General features: G+C 42.6%; 1 protein-coding gene across 3 annotated transcripts in view; it reads left to right on the top strand.

The window, feature by feature from the left end:
* The window catches only part of UGGT2 (UDP-glucose glycoprotein glucosyltransferase 2), a 421287-nt gene that overhangs the window by 109702 nt on the left and 289621 nt on the right, over nt 1-21964 (top strand). For all 3 annotated transcript variants that reach the window (XM_044284938.1, XM_044284937.1, XM_044284939.1), the window contains exon 12: nt 1496-1646. In XM_044284938.1, the coding sequence (XP_044140873.1) occupies nt 1496-1646 (151 nt within the window). The remainder of the gene's footprint in view (nt 1-1495; nt 1647-21964) is intronic.

The raw sequence follows: 21964 nt of genomic DNA, 5'->3' as shown, positions 1-21964 counted from the left end.
TTTTTGCATACCCATTGACCTCAAAGGGTCAGCGGAGCACATTTTGCAGACCAGTATAGGACATTTTCTGTAACTTTTGCAACTGACATACGAATGTGGACTGAACGGGGGTTGGTATCTATATTTCCGATTCACAAATTATAGAATATCTCAATCACCGGAGTGTTAGAATCTGGGGCTCAGAAACCCATGTGCCCGTATCAAGCACATGAGGGACTCCCAAAGTAAATGTTTTCTGTGCAATGAGCTGGCACAAAGTCTGTGGTTCCTTCTTTTTTGTCAAGGATACTGTTACTGGCCACTCCCACGTGGAAATCTTAAGGGAATGGCTTATGGCAAACGTAGTCTATCAGCAGGATAATGGTACTCCTCATTTCCAATCGGATGTTTGCTGATACCTGAATAAAACTCTAGCAGAACGTTGCATCCGGCTGTGCCAGAATAAATGATTCACCAGCGTTGTGCTGGTCTCCACAATCTCCAGATCACCCCGATAATTCTTTTTGTGGGACTACATCAAGAAATCAGTGCATCTGCCCCCAGCCACAGAATCTGAATGACCTCAGATAACACATCACTGAAAAAGTGATATCCCTCAATATGCTTGCTCCTGCTTGGATAGAGCTGGACCACTGCCTAAACATCTGTCATGTCACCAATGGAGCTACATTTGTAGTGCAGAAATAAAACTTGGATAGATAATGTCATTCGTGTTAATACATTTGTGTTATGTTCTCTCAATTATGAATACTGAGGCTATACGTTTTCACCATTCTTTTTTAATTACCCTGTACTGATAAAATCTTTACTGTGTCCATGAGGCCTTAAAGAGGTTATTAATCTTGGATTTATTTCTTGGTAGTGTCCAGAGCAGGTTAAAAATAAGAGAATATACACTGCTCTGATCCCCTGCCGGTTCAGATTTAATGCATGTCTTGTCCATTTTTGGCTCTACTTCCTGGCATTGTCTCGACACACAATAAATGCCCACTCAGCCTATCACTGGCTGCAGCGGTGAATCAACTCAGCCACCAATTGGCTGAGTGGGTGTTTCCCAGCATTTCCTTTGTATCGAGGCCAACCAACAGGAACAGGATTGACTGGTAAAATCAGTATCCTCTCTCTTATTTATTTTTTAACCCATCCTGAACCTTTTGCCTAAAATGTGTCCCTGCTGGACAAACCCTTTAAGCCCTCACAGCAAATTGGTGGATCTGAGAAGACTCGCATAGTATCTGTGTGTGTGTGTGTGTGTGTGTGTGTAATCATATTCATTTCTAAATGTGCTCCCAGTAAATGACTCTGAGCATATCATAAAGGAGATGGAATTTTTTGTCAATTAAAGTGCCTTGGTCAATTGGAGCTACTGTGTGTACTATGTTATTATAAAACCTTATTACTTCATAACACACATTAACATTTATAACATTAATTTGCGTGCCGGTCCACTTTTGTAAGTAGTTTACATATCCATGTCTTACATCACTCTTAACAGTATCTTGGAACTTCTGAAACATGAAGGGAAAGCATTACATGGACTTTCTGTTCTGGGAATTAAAAATGAAGACATCATCAAATATCTGCAGTTGCAGGTCCATCCAGGGGAGGAAAACTATGCTTTAGATATCCGGAATTCTGCCATTAATGTGAGTAATCTCGTGTGCTCCCCCCAGTGTTATCGCCGTGTACTCTCCCCAGTGTTGTCGCACCATGCTCCCCCCTCCACAGCGTTGTCTTCTTCTTTTTTATACTTTCAACCTGTGTCCCATTTTGGTTCAGAGGGCTGTACTGTAGAGTTTGGCTTCTCACGGACCACTGGCGACACCTAAAGTACATGCAGATGGTGAAATCTGTTGCAGATACAATACGTGGACATGCTACGGATTTAATATCCACACAGTATGTCAAGTTATGTGCCAATTCCAACACTCTACACAGTGTGTGGATTATTTCTTTTTAGTTTTTAAAACATTTTATTGTTGATACTACGACAATGACACAGATGATACATGAGTAACAGAAGTGCATACAGATACTTATGTGTAGAATACATCTTAGTCATTATACTATACAACAAGATTTAACTAAATCTTACACAGTTCCCATATCATTGTGTTATAAGCGGAGGTGTAACTGTCTTTTCCTTTTTATTGGAATGCTCTACTTTAGTGCATTTTTATGAAAAATGAACTAACAGAAATAACACTACTGGGTGAGATAGAGGTGTACTTTACTTAATAAAGTGTTTGTTATTACAATGTTGGGTAGTCGTCTAGTTATTTTGGTTCTGGAGCGGTTTTCTTTATAGTCTCCAAGCACTCCATGTGCGTTTAAACAGGTGTGTGTTTGATTCCCAATGTGCTAATTGCTCCATACGGTATAGTTGGTCACACTTAACTTACCGCTGAGAGGTTGTTGTAGGTATGTCTGTCTTACAAGCTGCCGCTATCCTCAGTCTCACCGCTGCTAGTAGATGTTGGTATAGGCTGCTCTCATACATGGAATTGTAAGCTGGGGCTAGTATACCTGACAGGCACAGTTGGGGAGTTTGTAGAATCTTTTTGGTTTACAGTTTAGCAAAGTCACAAACTGATGTCCAAAAAGAGTCCAGAATGGGACATGTCCACCAAACATGCATACAGGTGCCTACGTGTTATGACATCTTCAACAAGTTGTCAATGTTTAGTTTGAGACAGCACACCAAATGATCTTCAAAAATTGATACTTTTATTTATTTTTCAACATCTGTGGTACATGTTATAGCAACATTTCGGGCCCAAATTTGGTGCCCTTCATCAAGCTGTGTGATACAAGTGTCGGGTTTCACAGCGTGAGTGAACAAGTTTGGGAGGATGCGGGGAACATTTTATGTAACCTCTCCAGGGTATAGTACCACCTGGTAAGCATTTTATAATAATTCTATTGGAGACGAGCGTATCTAGAGACCCTGGGTGTTTGAGCCAGTAGAGCTCTAATTTCCTCACTTGAAAATGTGGTGTTCAGGTCTTCTTCCCATTTGACATTGAATGCAGGTTTATTGGACAAGTCATTTGGGAGAAGTGGATATAGCTTGGATATTTTTTTGAGGGGTTCTTTAGTACCCATAATCATCTGTTCAAAGTTTGTGGGAATAGCATCATTTGGTGCCTGCAGTTTCTTAATTGTCTGTAATATATAGGACTTCTGAAAGTGGGTGAGTTCTGGAAAGGGCAATCCGTCATCGGTGTCTGTTGTATCACTGCCTTCCTTCAGTATGCCCATAGTGTTGTTGTGGTGTTTTTGCAACCTTCAGTTACGGATGATCTAAATTCCTTAGAAGAATCCCACATAACATCTCTGATTTGTCGCAGTGGGGATAGAGGGTTAGTTAGCAAGGTTTCTGCCAGAGTATCATGCCATATGGTAACTGTGTTGCATTTCAGTGGGTTAAGGATGCTTCTAAAGTGGCCTGGATTGCGTGGTGTGATCAGGGCTAGAGAGCGCAATGGTATGTGTGTCATTGATTGCGCTAAAGATATGTCTAATCTGCCCGGCGGGTCTCGCATCCACTCCATGACTCTCATGCCCTGGATGGCCTTGTAGTAGGGGTGGGCGATATATACAAAATGAACAATATAAATTTGGGCAACAATATAGATTTTGTCTATATAACCATATTGCGATAGATGACCACGGAGGGGTAGGGAATTGACGAACCTTCTCACTCACCGCTCCATGGCCTCCTGACTCTGCACCGCACTGCACTGGCCAGGGCCTTGCGGGCACACATCGTCAGCGCACTGGCTGCCGCTGTGTGTGACATCAGGTCCCTCCCAGTGCAAGCTGTGAAGAAGACGCAGTCCGTCTCGTGCGGACTCCATCAGCCAGCCGCGCACCCTGCAGGAAAGTTAAGTATATTAGCAGGGGCCTGAATCTACCACGGGGTAGGGGGGGTGGGGTGGCAGTAAATGGCTATGGCATGGGGCTGATGGCGCTGGCTGGGGGACATGGATGATTGCAAATAGCAATGGCATGGGGCTGATGGCGTTGGCTGGGGGACATGGATGATTGCAAATAGCAATGGCATGGGGCTGATGGCACTGGCTGGGATAGATGGATGATGCCAAATGGCAATGGCATGGGGCTGATGGCGCTGGATGGGGGACATGGATGATGGCAAAATGTGCACGTTATTTTAAATAATATTGTGTTTTACTAACACTTCATCTTTACATTGGTTGGAAAAAGATCTGTTACAGAATACAAATCTTAAAAATTTCTTGAAAAGTTTTGTAATTTGTATACATACAGAAGAAAATAATATAACGTGATATATCGTTATATCGCACATGCTTCAAATTATATTGCGATATATATTTTAGGCCATATCGCCCAGCCCTAACTTGTAGTATAAGAGGAAGTCCGGGATTCCCAGGCCTCCATTTCTGGGAGTTTTAATTGCCTGTGTGTGCGATATTCTAGGTCTTTCACCGTTCCACAAAAAGTGGATTAGTGTTTTCCTCAGCTGCACAAAGACAGACATTGGGATAGGGATTGGCAATACCTGTAGGAGGTATAATATTTTTGGAAGAAGAATTGTATTAATAAGGGATCTACTCCCAAACCAAGAAGTGAATGTGTGTGGGAGATTTTTGTGGTTCTCAGAGTACATGTCAGAGGGGTGGGGGGTAAGTTTTATGCCTAAGAAGGGAATACTGCGCATAGCCCACATAAAGGGTGAACATCCCTCAAGGGTAACATTTAGTACTTGTGATTTGTTAAAATTCACTTTGAAGTTAGAAAGGGTATCAAAATGATCCAGCTGTGCATGAATTGCTGGGAAGGCCTCTATGGGGTTAATAATGATTAATAGGAGATAATCAGCAAATGCAGCTTGGGTATGTGTATCCTTATGAATTTTTATACCCTAGGCCCGTTGGTCGAGTCTGAATGCCTGCAGGAGTGGTTCCATGGACAAAACAAACAGGAGCGTGGATAAGAAGCATCCCTACCTAGTCCCATTACTGATTGTAAATGCAGGTGATACTGTGCCGTTCACTAATACTCTAGTGCTAGGCTCTCTATACATTGCCATAACCGCCTTGATGTAGCCTTCAGGAATATGAAAACACTGCATAGCCTTTGTCATATATGTCGAATGTACCCTATCAAAAGCCTTCTCTGCATCTGTACCTAAAGGACGAAAGGTGTGTAAGTATTATGGGCATATTGAATTATGTTAACTATTCGACTGGTGTTCATTCTGCCTTCCCGGCCAGTTACAAAGCCTACTTGCTCCATATGGATCAACTGTGGGAGATATGGTTGTAGTCTAAGGGCCAGAATCTTGGCTAGTAGTTTCAGGTCATTGTTAAGTAGTGAGATTGGTCGGTAACTGGAGCAAGAATATGGGTCCTCACCCTCCCTGGGTATGATGGTGATTTGAGCTGACAACATACTTGGATGAAGAGGTTTGCCCTCCCACACTAAATTGCATACTAAAAGTAGTTTAGGTAGTAATATATGTTTGAAAGAGTCATAATATTTTATGGGTAGGCCGTCTGGGCCTGGGCTCTTATGTAACAGTGAGGTTTTTAAAGCTTGTTTCAGTTTGGTAAGTGTGAATGGTCTAATCAGTGTTTGCGCTTGTTCAGTTTTCAGTGTAGACATGTTCAGAGACTTAAGCCAACTCTCAATCAGTTTGATCCTGTCCTCCTCTTCCCTTGTGGACTGTGTTACTAATAATGTAAAGTTGAGTATAGTATGCTGTGAACCTGCCTGCTATCTGGTCCATGTGGAATAGTGTATGTAGGAGTGAACTTTTCTCTTTTTTTAGCTGAGGGAGCATACATTTTGTGGCTTTATCACCATGGGCATAGTAGCGGAACTTGGCTGACAGATATACCTTAGCCGTTTTCTCATTGAGTATATTTTTTAGTTGGCATCTAAGGATGTTTAAATCATGGAGAACGGCTAGTGTGAGCTGCCTTTTGTGTAGTGACTCTATTGTTTGGATCTGGGTTTGTAGTTTTAGGATCTCAGCTTCCCTGTGCTTTTTAAGAGATGTTCCTAGTAAGATAAAATGTAGTACCCTAACCACTGCCTTATGTGCTTTATTTTTGCAGTAAGGATTGTTCTCCATCCACTAGCCCCGTTCCTGCAATGTTATTACAGATATACACTCACCTAAAGAATTATTAGGAACACCTGTTCTGTTTCTCATTAATGCGATTATCTAGTCAACCAATCACATGGCAGTTGCTTCAATGCATGTAGGGCTGTGGTCCTGGTCAAGACAATCTCCTGAACTCCAAACTGAATGTCAGAATGGGAAATAAAGGTGGGCTACAACAGGAGAAGACCCCACCAGGTACCACTCATCTCCACTACAAATAGGAAAAAGAGGCTACTATTTGCACGAGCTCACCAAAATTGGACTGTTGAAGACTGGAAAAATGTTGCCTGGTCTGATGAGTCTCGATTTCTGTTGCGACATTCAAATGGTAGAGTCCGAATTTAGCGTAAACAGAATGAGAACATGTATCCATCATGCCTTGTTACCACTGTGCAGGCTGGTGGTGGTGGTGGTGGTGTAATGGTGTGGGGGATGTTTTCTGGGCACACTTTAGGCCCCTTAGTGCCAATTGGCCATCGTTTAAATGCCACGGGCCACCTGAGCATTGTTTCTGACCATGTCCATCCCTTCATGACCACCATGTACCCATCCTCTGATGGCTACTTCCAGCAGGATAATGCACCATGTCACAAAGCTTGAATCATTTCAAATTGGTTTCTTGAACATGACAATGAGTTCACTGTACTAAAATGGCCCCCACAGTCACCAGATCTCAACCCAATAGAGCATCTTTGGCATGTGGTGGAACGGGAGCTTCATGCCCTGGATGTGCATCCCTCAAATCTCCATCAACTGCAAGATACTATCCTATCAATATGGGCCAACATTTCTAAAGAATGCTATCAGCACCTTGTTGAATCAATGCCACGTACAATTAAGGCAGTTCTGAAGGCAAAAGGGGGTTCAACTCCGTGTTAGTATGGTGTTCCTAATAATTCTTTAGGTGAGTGTATCTAAGTGCTGCGTGTGACATTGATAAAGTGCCCATAGATGTGTCTTTGGGTGGAGGGCTACATTCAGATCACTGCCCAGAATGGTTATGCCCTCAGCAAACTTGCGGAATGCTGATAGTGCTACCCTTAACCATGGTGCCTGGGATGTGTTTGGCGTGTTCAGATTTCCAAAAGTGTAAGTCTGTGACCCGATCACCCCTTTAATAAAGATATACCTACCCTCACTATCTACAAGTGTTGAACGTACCTTCAAGGGGAGCTGTCTATGGATTGCTATACTGACCCCTTTGAAGGCTGAGTCCGGTGATGCACTATGGAACCATTGGTTGTAAACAAAATGTCTGAACCGTGGCACATGTTTCATTCTAAAATGTGTCTCTTGCAAGAGTAGAATATCCACTTTAATTTTTTTTTAGAATATTGCATATTTGACTCCTCTTGGTGGGTGCTTTCAAACCCCAGACGTTATAAAAACAGACTTTAATCATAGCCATGGACATTAAAGTTAAAGGTTGTAGAAGTCATCTGCAGGTCTAGACCAGTAGTGTGGTGCAGAATAACTAAACTTCTATCTGATAAGGCATAAATGTTTCCTATACCCCTGACCGTCTCAATTAACCCAGTTACAATAGAAGAACATGGTACATCATAGTAACTAACAAGGCATATGCTGACCTTTTTGAAATTTTGCTTTCGGTACAAAAGGCTAACATTCTCTGATAAATTGCATGTAAACGTTACGGTTCACATGAGGTAAGTAAAAACAATATAACAAAACCTTAACATACCGTAGCTACAGAGAGGAGCAACAGCTCATCCACAGACATGAAGAGGTGCTCACTCCAAGGGCAACACCCCTAGCTCGTAAATCGTATAGGACAAATAAAAAAAATTTGGAGGGCACTCAAATATCAGGAGGTCAAATGGAGACCAGATGCATTTATTAGAATAACAAACCCTATTTATTAAAAATATATACTTACAATAAGAAATAAAATTAAAAATATACAGTGTAAAAAATAGTCTGCGCGGTCCTGACTATAATCTCAATAGTGTCAATACCCCATTTCAGGTAAATCCTTCTGTGGATCTCTGTGGATGCTCCACGCGGGTCTCAGTGCTCCCCCTTTCATATGGGGTAGGATCGTATTGCTATGATGATCTCCACCTGGAGCGTCACACCAGTAATAATCTCAGAGGATAATGGGTTGTAATAAATCAACACTAGTATATAATATAGCACCAACACATATGGAGAAAAAAATAAACATACAATAATATAATAATGATATGAATGGTAATCTGCAAAATAAAAATCACAGCAGAGTAAAAATCGCAACAGAATAAAAAAATCTGATTTAGGTTTCCTGCTCTATTCAGGTTTCCTCCAAATGATCATATGGATACAAGAATGGAAAGACCCCGGAACTCCTATTACAAACACTTTAAAGAGAAAATATAAATTTTCGGACTCTGACTCAAATCTTTGGGACAAGGCTCCAAATATTGATGCTCCAGTGGCACGGATTTCAAAAAAATCCTCTCTTCCATTTAAAGACATGGGGTTACTTTGTGACCCAATGGATATAAAATGTGAAAAACTTGCTCAGATACAACTATGTTCAGACCGAGCATTTCACCTACGTGTATTGCTAGATCCCTGTCAGTATGACTCAGCCAGCTAGAAGATCATCTGGAGGCAGGTACCCCAAAGGAAGAGATTCTAGCTTCATTGCCAATGCTCAAAGAAACCTCAAATTTTCTATCTGACGCCTTAGTAGATTTAGTGGGGCTATCAGCAAGATCATCCGCCATCTCTAACTCCACCCACAGGGCCATATGGTTCCTTTCTTGGTCAGGTGATTCAGGTTATATATATATATATATATATATATATATAAGTCTATGTTCCATCCCATGTGAAGGGCAATGGGTAAATCAATTTTGTGGACTTCTACTATACGAAATGTCATGACAGTCTTAGGGATTCTAAGCTCTTCAATACCTGCAGGCAGGTGGGCACAGAGTCACACCAGAATTCTGCAGGCCTTTCTTTTGGTGTCTTGGGATGGCAACAAAAGTTCTCTGGACAAGAAGGTATCTATTCCACTTTATGTAAAACACTCCCTAGCCTGGTGGAAAATAAGAAGGAATCTTCACACAGGAGTCTACTGGCGTCAAGAAAGTAAACTGTTGGTTACTACAGATGCAAGCAGTCATGGTTGGGGAGGTCATGCGGCAGACTTAATAGTTCAAGGAATCTGGAACGATTCCATTCCATGTCAAACTCCTCATCAAATCTAAGAGAACTGACGGCGGTTCACAAAGTTTTTTTTAGCCCTACACTCAAGCGCATCTCTCGGTCATATCAATATCCTTTTAGACAATACAACGACAGTCGCTTATTTAAACATGCAAGGAAGTACCCGGAGCAAATCTCTGGCCGCAGCAACAAGAGAAATTTTCCTTTGGGCAGAAAAACACCTCTCCTTCATGAAGGCAGTACATCTGAAAGGAAGCAGCAATGTGGTGATTTTCTCAGCAGGCAAACTCTAAAAGAGGGAGAATGGGCTCTAGACTCCAGCATTTTTCTTCAAATTTTGGAAAAATGGGGAGTTCCAATCCTGCATTTATTCGCAAATCGGATAAACAGAAAGGTAGGAAGGTTTTATTCCTCGTCTCCCCTGGATGGTCCAGGGATATTAAACGCCCTATTCCACCCTTGGCCAAAGGGTCTGTTGTATGCATTCCCGCCAGCCTAAATCTAAGAACCCTGATGAAAGTGGCAGAAGAGGGGTGCGCAAGTTATCATGATTGATCCCTTTTGGCCCAAAGGGCCTGGTTTCCCCTCCTGCTTAACCTGTTAGCGGGAATATCCTGGACTCTTCCGGTGTTTCCAGGCCTTCTTCAGCAGGGGCCAGTACTCCAACTGGGGGTCTCTCAACTAAAATTAACAGCCTAGAGATTGAACGCAAAAATCTGAAGGAGCTCTCTGACCCTGTAATCGCCACCTTATTAAAAAGCAGGAAAGTTAGAACCTCTAAGATCTATCTCAGAACTTGGAAAGCCTTCCTATTGTTTACCAGTGACAAGGTCCAGCAGAATTCTCTTAAACATATCCCTATTATTCTGGATTTCCTGCAAGCAGATTTGGACAAAGGTCTCAAATCATCCACTCTTAAAGTACAGGTCTCTGCCTTAGCAGTTTTTTTGTATACTAAATTATCGCATCATCCTCTGATCAAGCAATTCTTTAAGGGAGCAATCAGAAATTCCCCCAGAATACGCTCTACCATCCCACCCTGGGACTTGAACCTAGTCCTTACTGTGCTGATGGATGCTTTGTTTGACCCCACTGAAGACATTTCCCTCAAGCTCCTGACTTTAAAAACCACCTTCCTTCCGGCCATAACAAGAGGAGTGGGGAAAATACTGACTTTCTCTTGCCGTCATCCATATCTCAGGATCCTGAATGTTGTATCCAGATTTAACTGTAATCAGGAAATTGTTTTACCATCCTTCTGCCCGTCACCTTTAACGAATCTGGAAAGAAAATTCCATAACCTGGATGTGAGACGTTGGTGAGGGTGTGCAAGATGGATATACAGACAATTTCTTTTGGTTATGCTCAAAGGAACCTAGATCGTATGAAGGGTCTCAAGGCCTACTCATCACCGGCTGTGACAACTTCTTGGGAAAAAAATGCTGCTATTTTGATTGAAACGCAAAAACACAAATGCAATCGCACTCTGCAACCAGCTATTTTGATTGAACAGATCTGCTGAGCAGCTGCTTGGGCAAACCCAATTACTTTTTTTCAACCACTATAAGTTAGATGTCATCCATAACCAGGATTTGTCATTTGGGCGCAGAATTCTTTCTGCAGTAGTCCCACCCTAATGAGTTCCTCTGTTAATCCTCCTGTCAGTGCCGTTGGGGAGGCACGGGGGAAAAGAGTTAATTGCTCTTACCGGTAATTGGATTTGCCAATAGCCTCCACAACGGCACCCTTAATTTTAGTTTTTCTTAGATTTATAATACTATATTAATTTTTTGTATTCTGGTTGAATTAATATAATGTTTTTTCTTGCATCACTACCGTGTACTCTTTTATTAACTGAATTAGATAAGGAGAGGAGGCCCTTTTTAAGCTTGAACTTCTGTGGTGTTTCCTGTTCATGGGGCGGGGACACCCTCCTGTCATTGCCATTGTGGAGGCTATTGGAAAATCCAATTATCGGTAAGAGTAATTAACTCCTTTTTTAGTATGACAGTTCACCTTTTCCACTGTTCCTTGCACTCCCACCAGGTACTTGTGGTTGTGAATTAGTGCCATTTCTCTGTATGGTAGTTCACTTGTGCCACTTTTCCCATGCGCAATCTTTGCTTCTTGTGGGTGTGAATGCTACGATTGTGCTTTGTATCTCTTCCCTGTTCGGTATGGTAAGGGTTTAAAGTCTCTTGCTTACTGTGTGTATCTGTGTGCCTTGACTCTGGTCTTTGTCTTTTGCAAGGGTTATTGCCTCTTTTTGTGTGCACCTGCTTGTGTTTTGGGGCAAATGTGCCCAGCTATATGTTCTGTCTGGCTGTCCTTGGCTGAGCAACAGTATCGGTATCTGTCCAGTCTTTGCCAGTCTGTATGTCAGTGGTCATGTCTGAATTTCTACTATATTGTGTTAGCCTGCTTATTTGTTCTCAGTTTAGTTCAATTTGTGTTTTAGTTACTTATGTAGTTAGTTTAGTGTGTGCACTAGAGTTCCTGATTCCAGGGGTCAGCTGCCAAGTACATAGGGACTATGTCAGGAGGTAGCAGTCCGGTTTCTCCCCTGCAGTGAAGTCCCCATTCCTGTATAGGGGTTAAAGAGTGAAAACCAGGGGAGAGCCAGAATAACAGCCTTAGGGTTTGGTTAAACCAGTTGATTGGCACAATTGTTCTACAACCTCTGGTCCGTAACAAAAGGCTTGAGGAGCATGTAATCACTTCTGTCAAAACTGACTGCCAGATGGTGGCTTATAGCAGCTGGGGCGGGGGGTGAGGGGGAGGAGCAAGGGTGCTATGTTATTATTTAGAGACGTTTTGGTTAAGAAGTAACAGCAAGTTATCCTTGGATGGTTACTGCTTTAACCCCTTAAGGACCGGGCTCATTTTCACCTTAAGGACCGGGCCATTTTTTGCAAATCTGACCAGTGTCACTTTAAGTGCTCATAACTTTCAAACGCTTTGACTTACCCAGGCCGTTCTGAGATTGTTTTTTCGTCACATATTGTACTTCATGACACTGCTAAAATTGGGTCAAAAAAGTTATTTTTTTTGCATAAAAAAATACATTTTTTACCAAAAATTTTGAAAAATTAGCAAATTTCTAAGTTTCAGTTTCTCTACTTCTGTAATACATAGTAATACCCCCAAAAATTGTGATGACTTTACATTCCCCATATGTCTACTTCATGTTTGTAGCATTTTGGGAATGATATTTTATTTTTTGGGGATGTTACAAGGCTTAGAAGTTTAGAAGCAAATTTTGAAATTTTTGAGAAATCTTCAAAATCCCACTTTTTATGGACCAGTTCAGGTTTGAAGTCATATTGTGAGGCTTAGATAATAGAAACCTCCCAAAAATGACCCCATTCTAGAAACTACACCCCTCAAGGTATTCAAAACTGTTTTTTCAAACTTTATTAACCCTTTAGGTGTTCCACAAGAGTTAATGGCAGATGGAGAAACAATTTTGAAATTTCTATTTTTTGGAAAATTTTCCAATATAATAAATTTTTTCCAGGAGTAAAATAAGGGTTAACTGCCAAACAACACTCAAAATGGGTTGCCCTGATTCTGTAGTTTGCAAAAACACCCCATATGTGGTCGTAAACTACTGTTTGGCCGAACGGTAGCACATAGAAGGAGGGGAACACCATATGGGTTTTGGAAGGCAGATTTTGCAGGACTGGTTTTGTTTATACCATGTCCCATTTGAAGCCCCCTGTTGCACCCCTAGAATAGAAATTTCAAAAAAGTGACTCCATCTAAGAAAGTACACCCCTCAAGGTATTCAAAACTGGGTTTACAAACTTTGTTAACCCTTTAGGTGTTCCACAAGAGTTAATGGCAGATGGAGAAACAATTATGAAATTTCAATTTTTTGGAAAATTTTCCAATATAATCAATTTTTTCTAGGAGTAAAACAAGGGTTAACTGCCAAACAACACTCAAAATGGGTTGCCCTGATTCTGTAGTTTGCAAAAACACCCCATATGTGGTCGTAAACTACTGTTTGGCCGAACGGTAGCACATAGAAGGAGGGGAACACCATATGGGTTTTGGAAGGCAGATTTTGCAGGACTGGTTTTGTTTATACCATGTCCCATTTGAAGCCCCCTGTTGCACCCCTAGAATAGAAATTTCAAAAAAGTGACTCCATCTAAGAAAGTACACCCCTCAAGGTATTCAAAACTGGGTTTACAAACTTTGTTAACCCTTTAGGTGTTCCACAAGAGTTAATGGCAGATGGAGAAACAATTATGAAATTTCAATTTTTTGGAAAATTTTCCAATATAATAAATTTTTTCTAGGAGTAAAACAAGGGTTAACTGCCAAACAACACTCAAAATGGGTTGCCCTGATTCTGTAGTTTGCAAAAACACCCCATATGTGGTCGTAAACTACTGTTTGGCCGAACGGTAGCACATAGAAGGAGGGGAACACCATATGGGTTTTGGAAGGCAGATTTTGCAGGACTGGTTTTGTTTATACCATGTCCCATTTGAAGCCCCCTGTTGCACCCCTAGAATAGAAATTTCAAAAAAGTGACTCCATCTAAGAAAGTACACCCCTCAAGGTATTCAAAACTGGGTTTACAAACTTTGTTAACCCTTTAGGTGTTCCACAAGAGTTAATGGCAGATGGAGAAACAATTATGAAATTTCAATTTTTTGGAAAATTTTCCATTATAATCAATTTTTTCTAGGAGTAAAACAAGGGTTAACTGCCAAACAACACTCAAAATGGGTTGCCCTGATTCTGTAGTTTGCAAAAACACCCCATATGTGGTCGTAAACTACTGTTTGGCCGAACGGTAGCACATAGAAGGAGGGGAACACCATATGGGTTTTGGAAGGCAGATTTTGCAGGACTGGTTTTGTTTATACCATGTCCCATTTGAAGCCCCCTGTTGCACCCCTAGAATAGAAATTTCAAAAAAGTGACTCCATCTAAGAAAGTACACCCCTCAAGGTATTCAAAACTGGGTTTACAAACTTTGTTAACCCTTTAGGTGTTCCACAAGAGTTAATGGCAGATGGAGAAACAATTATGAAATTTCAATTTTTTGGAAAATTTTCCATTATAATCAATTTTTTCTAGGAGTAAAACAAGGGTTAACTGCCAAACAACACTCAAAATGGGTTGCCCTGATTCTGTAGTTTGCAAAAACACCCCATATGTGGTCGTAAACTACTGTTTGGCCGAACGGTAGCACATAGAAGGAGGGGAACACCATATGGGTTTTGGAAGGCAGATTTTGCAGGACTGGTTTTGTTTATACCATGTCCCATTTGAAGCCCCCTGTTGCACCCCTAGAATAGAAATTTCAAAAAAGTGACTCCATCTAAGAAAGTACACCCCTCAAGGTATTCAAAACTGGGTTTACAAACTTTGTTAACCCTTTAGGTGTTCCACAAGAGTTAATGGCAGATGGAGAAACAATTATGAAATTTCAATTTTTTTGAAAATTTTCCAATATAATCAATTTTTTCTAGGAGTAAAACAAGGGTTAACTGCCAAACAACACTCAAAATGGGTTGCCCTGATTCTGTAGTTAGCAGAAACACCCCATATGTGGTGGTAAACTACTATTTGGCTAAACGGCAGGACATAGAAGAAGGGGAACGCCATATGGTTTTTGGAAGGCAGATTTTGCTGGACTGGTTTATTTACACCATGTACCCTTTCAAGCCCCCTGATGCACCCCTAGAGTAGAAACTCCATAAAAGTGACCCCATCTAGGAAACTACGGGATAAGGTGGTTGTTGTTTTGGGACTATTTTTGGGGTAAATTTGATATTTGGTTGCTCTATATTACTCTTTTTTGAGGCAATGTAACAAAAAAATTAAAATCTAAAATTGTTTCTACATTCGCTATTTAGTTTTGTGGAACACCTAAAGGGTTAACATAGTTTGTAAAGTAACTTTTGAATACCTTGAGGGGTGTAGTTTCTTAGATGGGGTCACTTTTTTGGAGTTTCTAGTCTGGGCTACATCAGGGGGGGCTTCTAATGGGACATGGTGTCAAAAAAAAAACTGTCCATCAAAATCTGCCTTCCAGAAACCGTATGGCGTTCCCTTCGTTCTATGCCCTGCCGTGCGGCTATATAGCCATTTACGACCACATATGGGGTGTTTCTGCAAACGACAGAATCGGGGCAATAAATATTTAGTTTTGTTTGGCTGTTAACCCTTGCTTTATTACCGGCAAATGGATTTAAATTGAAATTTTGCCCAAAAATAGGTGTTTTGGCACCGTTTTTATTTTATATTTTTAACACCGTTCATCCGAGGCGTTTGGTCAAAAGTTATTTTATAGCGACGACTTTTACGCACGCGACGATGCCCAATATGTATGGCTCTCAGACTTTGGAGACACTAAGCAGGCATCCTAAAACTGCGGCCCTCCAGATGTTGTAAAACTACAATTCCCACCATGCCCTGCTGATGGCTGTAGGTTGTCTGGGCATGCTGGGAGTTATAGTTTTACAACATCTGGAGGGCCGCAGTTTGAGGATGCCTGCACTAAAACTAATATTTTTGGGGGAAAGAAAAATAGTTTTCGTGTCTCCAAAGTCTGAGAGCCATAGTGTTTTATGTTCTCTAGTGAACTGTTGGGGATTATAAAAATTTAGTACTCCATGGAAGTGTGATACTCCCTGAAGCAATCGATAACGCAGAGGCCCGGATGATCGGGGCACGTGTCGCACTGAGTGGTGGTGTCCTTCCGTATCCCCCTCCTGCGACACACTCTGCACTTTTTTTGGGTTCGTCCCTTCTTTCCAGTATGGGGGACCACACCTGGAAAGTGTTGGCCAGGGACGATCCGGGCGCCTCCAGTTCCCGAGGTACTCCGGCCTGCTCTTTCCCGGTCCGAAAAGATCAGGTCCTTGAGGACTGCCTCATAGAATTGGAGGAATGTCCCTGTGCTGCCAGCGCTTCGGGATAGTACAAAAGAGTTGTACATGGCAACCTGCACCAAGTAGACCGCAACTTTTTTGTACCATGCCCGGGTTTTGCGCATGGCGTTATATGGCGTGAGGACTTGATCCGAGAGATCAACTCCTCCCATATACCGATTGTAGTCGACGATACAATCGGGCTTGAGGACCGTTGCCGCGGTACCTCGCACAGGGACTGGGGTGGTGCCGTTACCGTGGATTGTGGACAGCATAAGGACATCCCTCTTGTCCTTATACCTGACCAGCAACAGGTTTCCACTGGTAAGTGCACGGGTCTCACCCCTGGGGATAGGTACCTGGAGGGGGTAGGCAGGGAGGCCGCGCTGATTTTTCCGCACGGTCCCACAAGCGAACGTAGATCTGGCGGCAAGGGACCTGAACAAGGGAATGCTGGTATAAAAGTTATCCACGTACAAGTGGTAACCATTATCCAGCAGTGGGTACATAAGGTCCCACACGAGTTTCCCGCTAACACCCAGAGTGGGGGGACATTCTGGGGGTTGAATACGGGAATCTCGCCCCTCGTACACACGAAATTTGTAAGTGTACCCTGAGGTACTCTCACAAATTTTGTATAGCTTCACGCCATACCTCGCTCGCTTTGTGGGAATATATTGGCGGAAACTGAGTCTCCCCTTGAACGCAATGAGCGACTCATCAACCGCGACCTCCCTTCCAGGTACGTAGGCCTGCTGAAATGTGGCCCCAAAGTGATCGATGACAGGCCGTATCTTATACAGCCGGTCATAGGCAGGATCACCTCGGGGTGGACATGCTGCATTATCGGAATAATGCAGACATTTCCGGATGGCCTCAAACCGGGAGCGTGTCATGACCATACTGTACAGTGGGGTCTGGTACAGGACGTCCCCACTCCAGTATTGCCTGACACTGGGTTTTTGGACTAGACCCATATGCAGCACGAGGCCCCAAAATGTCCTCATTTCGGCTGCACTGACCGGCGTCCAGCCACCGGGTCTAGCCAAAACTGAGCCTGGGTTTTGAGCGACGAACTGTTGGGCGTACAGATTCGTCTGCTCCACCATCAAATTCACCAGTGGGTTACTGAAAAAAAAACTAAAATAGTCAATTTCAGTAAACCCCACTGTGGGAATCTGGATTCCAGGATTGCCAGCGAAATCCGGAATCTCAGGCTCAAAGTCCACTGGGGGACACCAGCTAAGTTCATCGGCAGGGGTCTCCGGTGAACTTATTTGGTGGGCCGGGAAACCAGTACGAACCCCAGGGCGGCTCGTACTAGGGTGGGCCACAGGATCCCTAGCATGTGCGGCCCCTGGCTCCGCCTGGCGGCGTCTCCGCCGCCTTGGTGGCTCATCGTCATCCGATGATGATGAGGAGGATGCTGATGATAAGAGGAATGTGGGGTCATCCTCATCCTCACTGGGGCTCTCGGAGTCGGAGGCAATCTGGGCATATGCCTCCTCGGCCGAGAACACCCGGCGGGCCATGGGTGTGTGTGCGTGTAGGTGTGCGTGTGTGTAAAACTTTATTATATGTGCGTGTGTGTGGGGGCAACGGGTGTTCGCGTACTAAAAAAAGGAAAAAAGGGCAAGTGTTAGGAAAAAAAAAAAGTTGCTGATTAGCGGTACAACGCTGATCAGCGGTGGGGCAGGCGATGCGCTAACAGTGGACGGACGCTAAAAAGTGCCGACCAGTCAGCGAACGCAGAAAAAAAAGTGGTGGTGAGGGGGCTAGTGGTGGTGGTGGGGGGGGGGGGTTGGGGGGAGTGGTGGGGGGATGGGTGGAGGGGGTGGGGGGGCTGGTGGTGGTGGGGGGCTGGTAGGGGGGGGCAAGTGGCAGGGGGGGGTCTGGGGTCTGATAGATGGATCAAAAAAAGTTTTGTGTAAAAGTTAAGTTTTTTTTTTTTTTTTTTTTTCCTAACTAACTTTTCCCTTCTTTCCCTGCCTAACGATGCCTCTCCCTCACTGACCCTAACCTACCTGGGTGGCGATGGGTGCAGGAGGGTGATGGATGGCGATTAGGGGGACACAGGAGCTGGTGCTGGACGATGCTGCCGGGTGCTCGTGCAGAACAGGAAGAGGAGGGGAGAGAGGAGCGCAGGAAGTTTGAATCTCGCGCCTCTCTCCCCTGCACCAATCAGCACCCTGGACAGCAGTGTTCAGCACCAGGGCCAGCACCGCCTCCTCAAATCCTCGGACTGCGATTGGTGGTGTATAATTACGCCACCGATCGCAGTCTTTTTCCGGTTCATCGGGTCACCGGACACCCGAATGGACCGGAAACGCAGAAAACCGCAGGTCTGAATTGACCTGCGGTTTTCTGCGATCGCCGATACGGGGGGGTCAAATGACCCCCCCCTGCGTTGTTACGGGATGCCGGCTGAATGATTTCAGCCGAAATCCCGTTCCGATTAACCCCCGCGGCGCCGGAATGCCGATTTTAAGTCAGGACGTACCGGTACGCCCTTGGTCCTTAAGGACTCGGGAAATAGGGCGTACCGGTACGCCCTGTGTCCTTAAGGGGTTAATCTCTATGGGACGAAGGAGATACCCAAGTACAGTGCTTGACGGACTTTGGGAATTTCATAGAGTTTAAACGGAGAGGCAATGCTGTTGCTCAGCCATTGATACATTCAATAGGTACTCTTTCTCAGATCAGTAGGGATCCCAGCTCTTGAACCCCCCAATCTAGCCATACTAACAGTTATCCCCTGTCTAGTTTATAGAAAATAACCTGTTGTAACCGAAATACACTTTCAAATGTAAGTAGCAAGAAGCAGAGAACAGATGTAAGACTGTAATGGCACTATCAGACTACACAGGTTTTGTTTGTTGTCTGTTGCTATGGAAACTCATAAGTTTGCATGGGAGATGTAGAAAGAAAAGCATAGGACATTTTTAATCAAGCCTAGTGAGAAGGTTCTTCATTTTAGATGCATTCAGACTATAAAAATCATTTGGTTGTGTAGGTGGATGTAGCTTTTATATATTTTTTTCCACGAATTGCACATCCTGAAAAGGAGTGACTTTATTTATTTGTATTAATAACTGTACATACAAAATTCCACACAAACAGCGATATGACAGTAACATGCCTAAGTATGAGCTGTGTAATCTTCCATAGCATCCTTACTAATTACCGCACACTAATGTTTGATTAAAGATTGGCGGATTGACCTCAGAATGGTAAACATTAGCTAGCAATTATTCTTGGCTGGAAAGCAGAATATGGGTTTTTATTTCTGTGCCCTCTCACGTGTTTTTGTGAAAAGTAATTAACAAGAAGTCTACAATGATAAATGGCACATGTTCTTTTAATGGAGTAGCAAATTAAAACAAAATACACAGAAGAAATGAGTGAATTGGAACCCTGAGCCATCAAATTACCATGTTATCACTATGCATGAAATCTTGATAATGTATATAAACATGGTTACATGTCAGGTAGTTGATTGATGACATTTTTTATCATTGTTGCTCTTAAAAAATAAATCAAAATTTGCATAAATGTGCGTTCTATTATGACCCGCGGATATTAGGATCCATATTTAGTTATCCTGTTAGGATTGTGTTTCATTTATATATCTCTTCTTAAGAAATACACATAGATGGTGTAGAAGGAATAAAATGAATTGATTTGCCTGCTCAATTTCCACTTGTCAGCATTCTTGATTATTTCTTATGCCTGGCTCAGGCAGTTGTAGTTACAGTATCTAGTGGGACTTTTTTCTCTTGCATTACAGCAATCCTAAAGAAAGTGTTAAAAATTGTCATTTATATCTCTGCTCGCCATGGGGTGGCCTCTTACTAAATGATTGACTACTTTCTGTATGTGAGTGTGCCTACTGAAATAGCTGTCAGTCACTGAGTCGGTCTGCCCATGGGCTCCTTAACCCAGTAGGAAAAAGGATTTTGAGTAATACATTTCTTATTATATCGATTCTTTCCCCACCAATCTATATGTCAATCTGCTCAACTCCTCGTGCTCCATACCATGCTGCCCACATATAGAGCATAGGGGATTGGACTGACAGTTTGCTCTACTGCAATGTTTGAAGTTCTCGCATTGGGCGATTTATCACAAAATTTACCACTTTTCACAAATTTATCTCTGCCGTATGGAGGAAATGCTCACTGTATGGTCACATTACCATTTTATATGACCGCAGCGTTAGCGTTTTCTAGTATTTTAATAAGTAGTATGAACTGTGTTTACTGCTGTTACATATATTAGAAGGGTATTAGTGTGTTTAGGCGCATACACAATGTACTACAGTGATTATGCCAGAGATTTAACCATTTGCATTCCAAAGGGTATTATCATTAGAGATGAGCGAATCGAAGCTGAGAAAAATTTGATTTGCAACGAATGAGAATTTCCTCGCGCTTTGTGGTAGTGAATCGCAATTTTCCTAAAATGGCGGTTACATGTGTGAGGACATGGGGCAAGGAACTCTGGGAAGGCGGGATCACCCAGATTGGCATGTCTGCATGCAGCCAATCAGCAGCCAGACGGCCCTGTGATGTCACAGTCCTATAAATACGTCGGCCATCTTACAGTCAGACATTTTCCAGCGTTCAGAGTGGACAGACGTGTGAAGGCGTAGGACAGCTATTGGAAAAACAATTGTGGGAAAAAAGACAGAAAAAATTATTTATAAGTGCAGGGAAACGATAGAGGAGAATCATTTCACAGCATCTTAGTGCAGGGAGAGACATCAGAAGGCGCTAGGGACATTGATAGGAAAGTGATTTACAAGTGCAGGGAACGATTATTTGGGGATCCAAATAATCATTAGACAGCTCTGTCATTCAAGCATTTTGTTATTGGGCTGCAAGTCTTATGTTGAAAAGCCTTTAGAGGCTTATGTCTTATTATCTTATTCAGTACTACAGGAAAAATATATATGCATTTCACTTCTGTTGAAAGCGTATAGCGGCGTATTTTGGTAACAAAAAAAAATATGTATTTGAGTGCAACAAGAAATGTATACAGTTGTGTTCCAAACTGCCCTGCCTTTTTTTATTGTTCCCCAGCCTCTGTATATGCCCGCATATGCATATGCCCGCCCTCCTATTCCCTTCCGTCATCCGAAGGTGCGGCTAGACCCCGCGACTGTGCACCGCTGGGCCAGAGCATGCGCACTGTGATGCCTATTGTTGGCACGGCATCGCTTTAACTACTGCGCTTGCTCCAGCGAACGGCGCAAAACCATCGGCAATGTGGCGTTTTCTGGCGCATGCGCAGTAGTTAAAGCGATGCAATGCGAATCCAAATAATCATTAGACAGCTCTGTCATTCAAGCATTTTGTTATTGGGCTGCAAATATTATGTTGAAAAGCCTTTAGAGGCTTATGTCTTATTATCTTATTCAGTACTACAGGAAAAATATATATGCATTTCACTTCTGTTGAAAGCGTATAGCGGCGTATTTTAGTAACAAAAAAAAAATGTATTTGAGTGCAACAAGAAATGTATACAGTTGTGTTCCAAATAATAGCAGTATGTTAAAAAAAATTTTTTAACAAACCTCTAAATCCTTTTGATAGCTTTTATTACCATGCACACAAATGCATTGGGAACACTACACATTCTATTCCAAATCAAAACATGAAGAAAAATATATCAAATTTGTGTTGTTCCTCTAAAATTGAAGAAAATTGAATTAGACTGTTCAAAAAAAATAGCAGTG

Source organism: Bufo gargarizans, chromosome 3 (genome assembly GCF_014858855.1).
Source record: "Bufo gargarizans isolate SCDJY-AF-19 chromosome 3, ASM1485885v1, whole genome shotgun sequence".
In the NCBI taxonomy this organism is placed as follows: Eukaryota; Metazoa; Chordata; class Amphibia; order Anura; family Bufonidae; genus Bufo; species Bufo gargarizans.
This window is presented reverse-complemented; position numbering and strand designations above follow the sequence as displayed.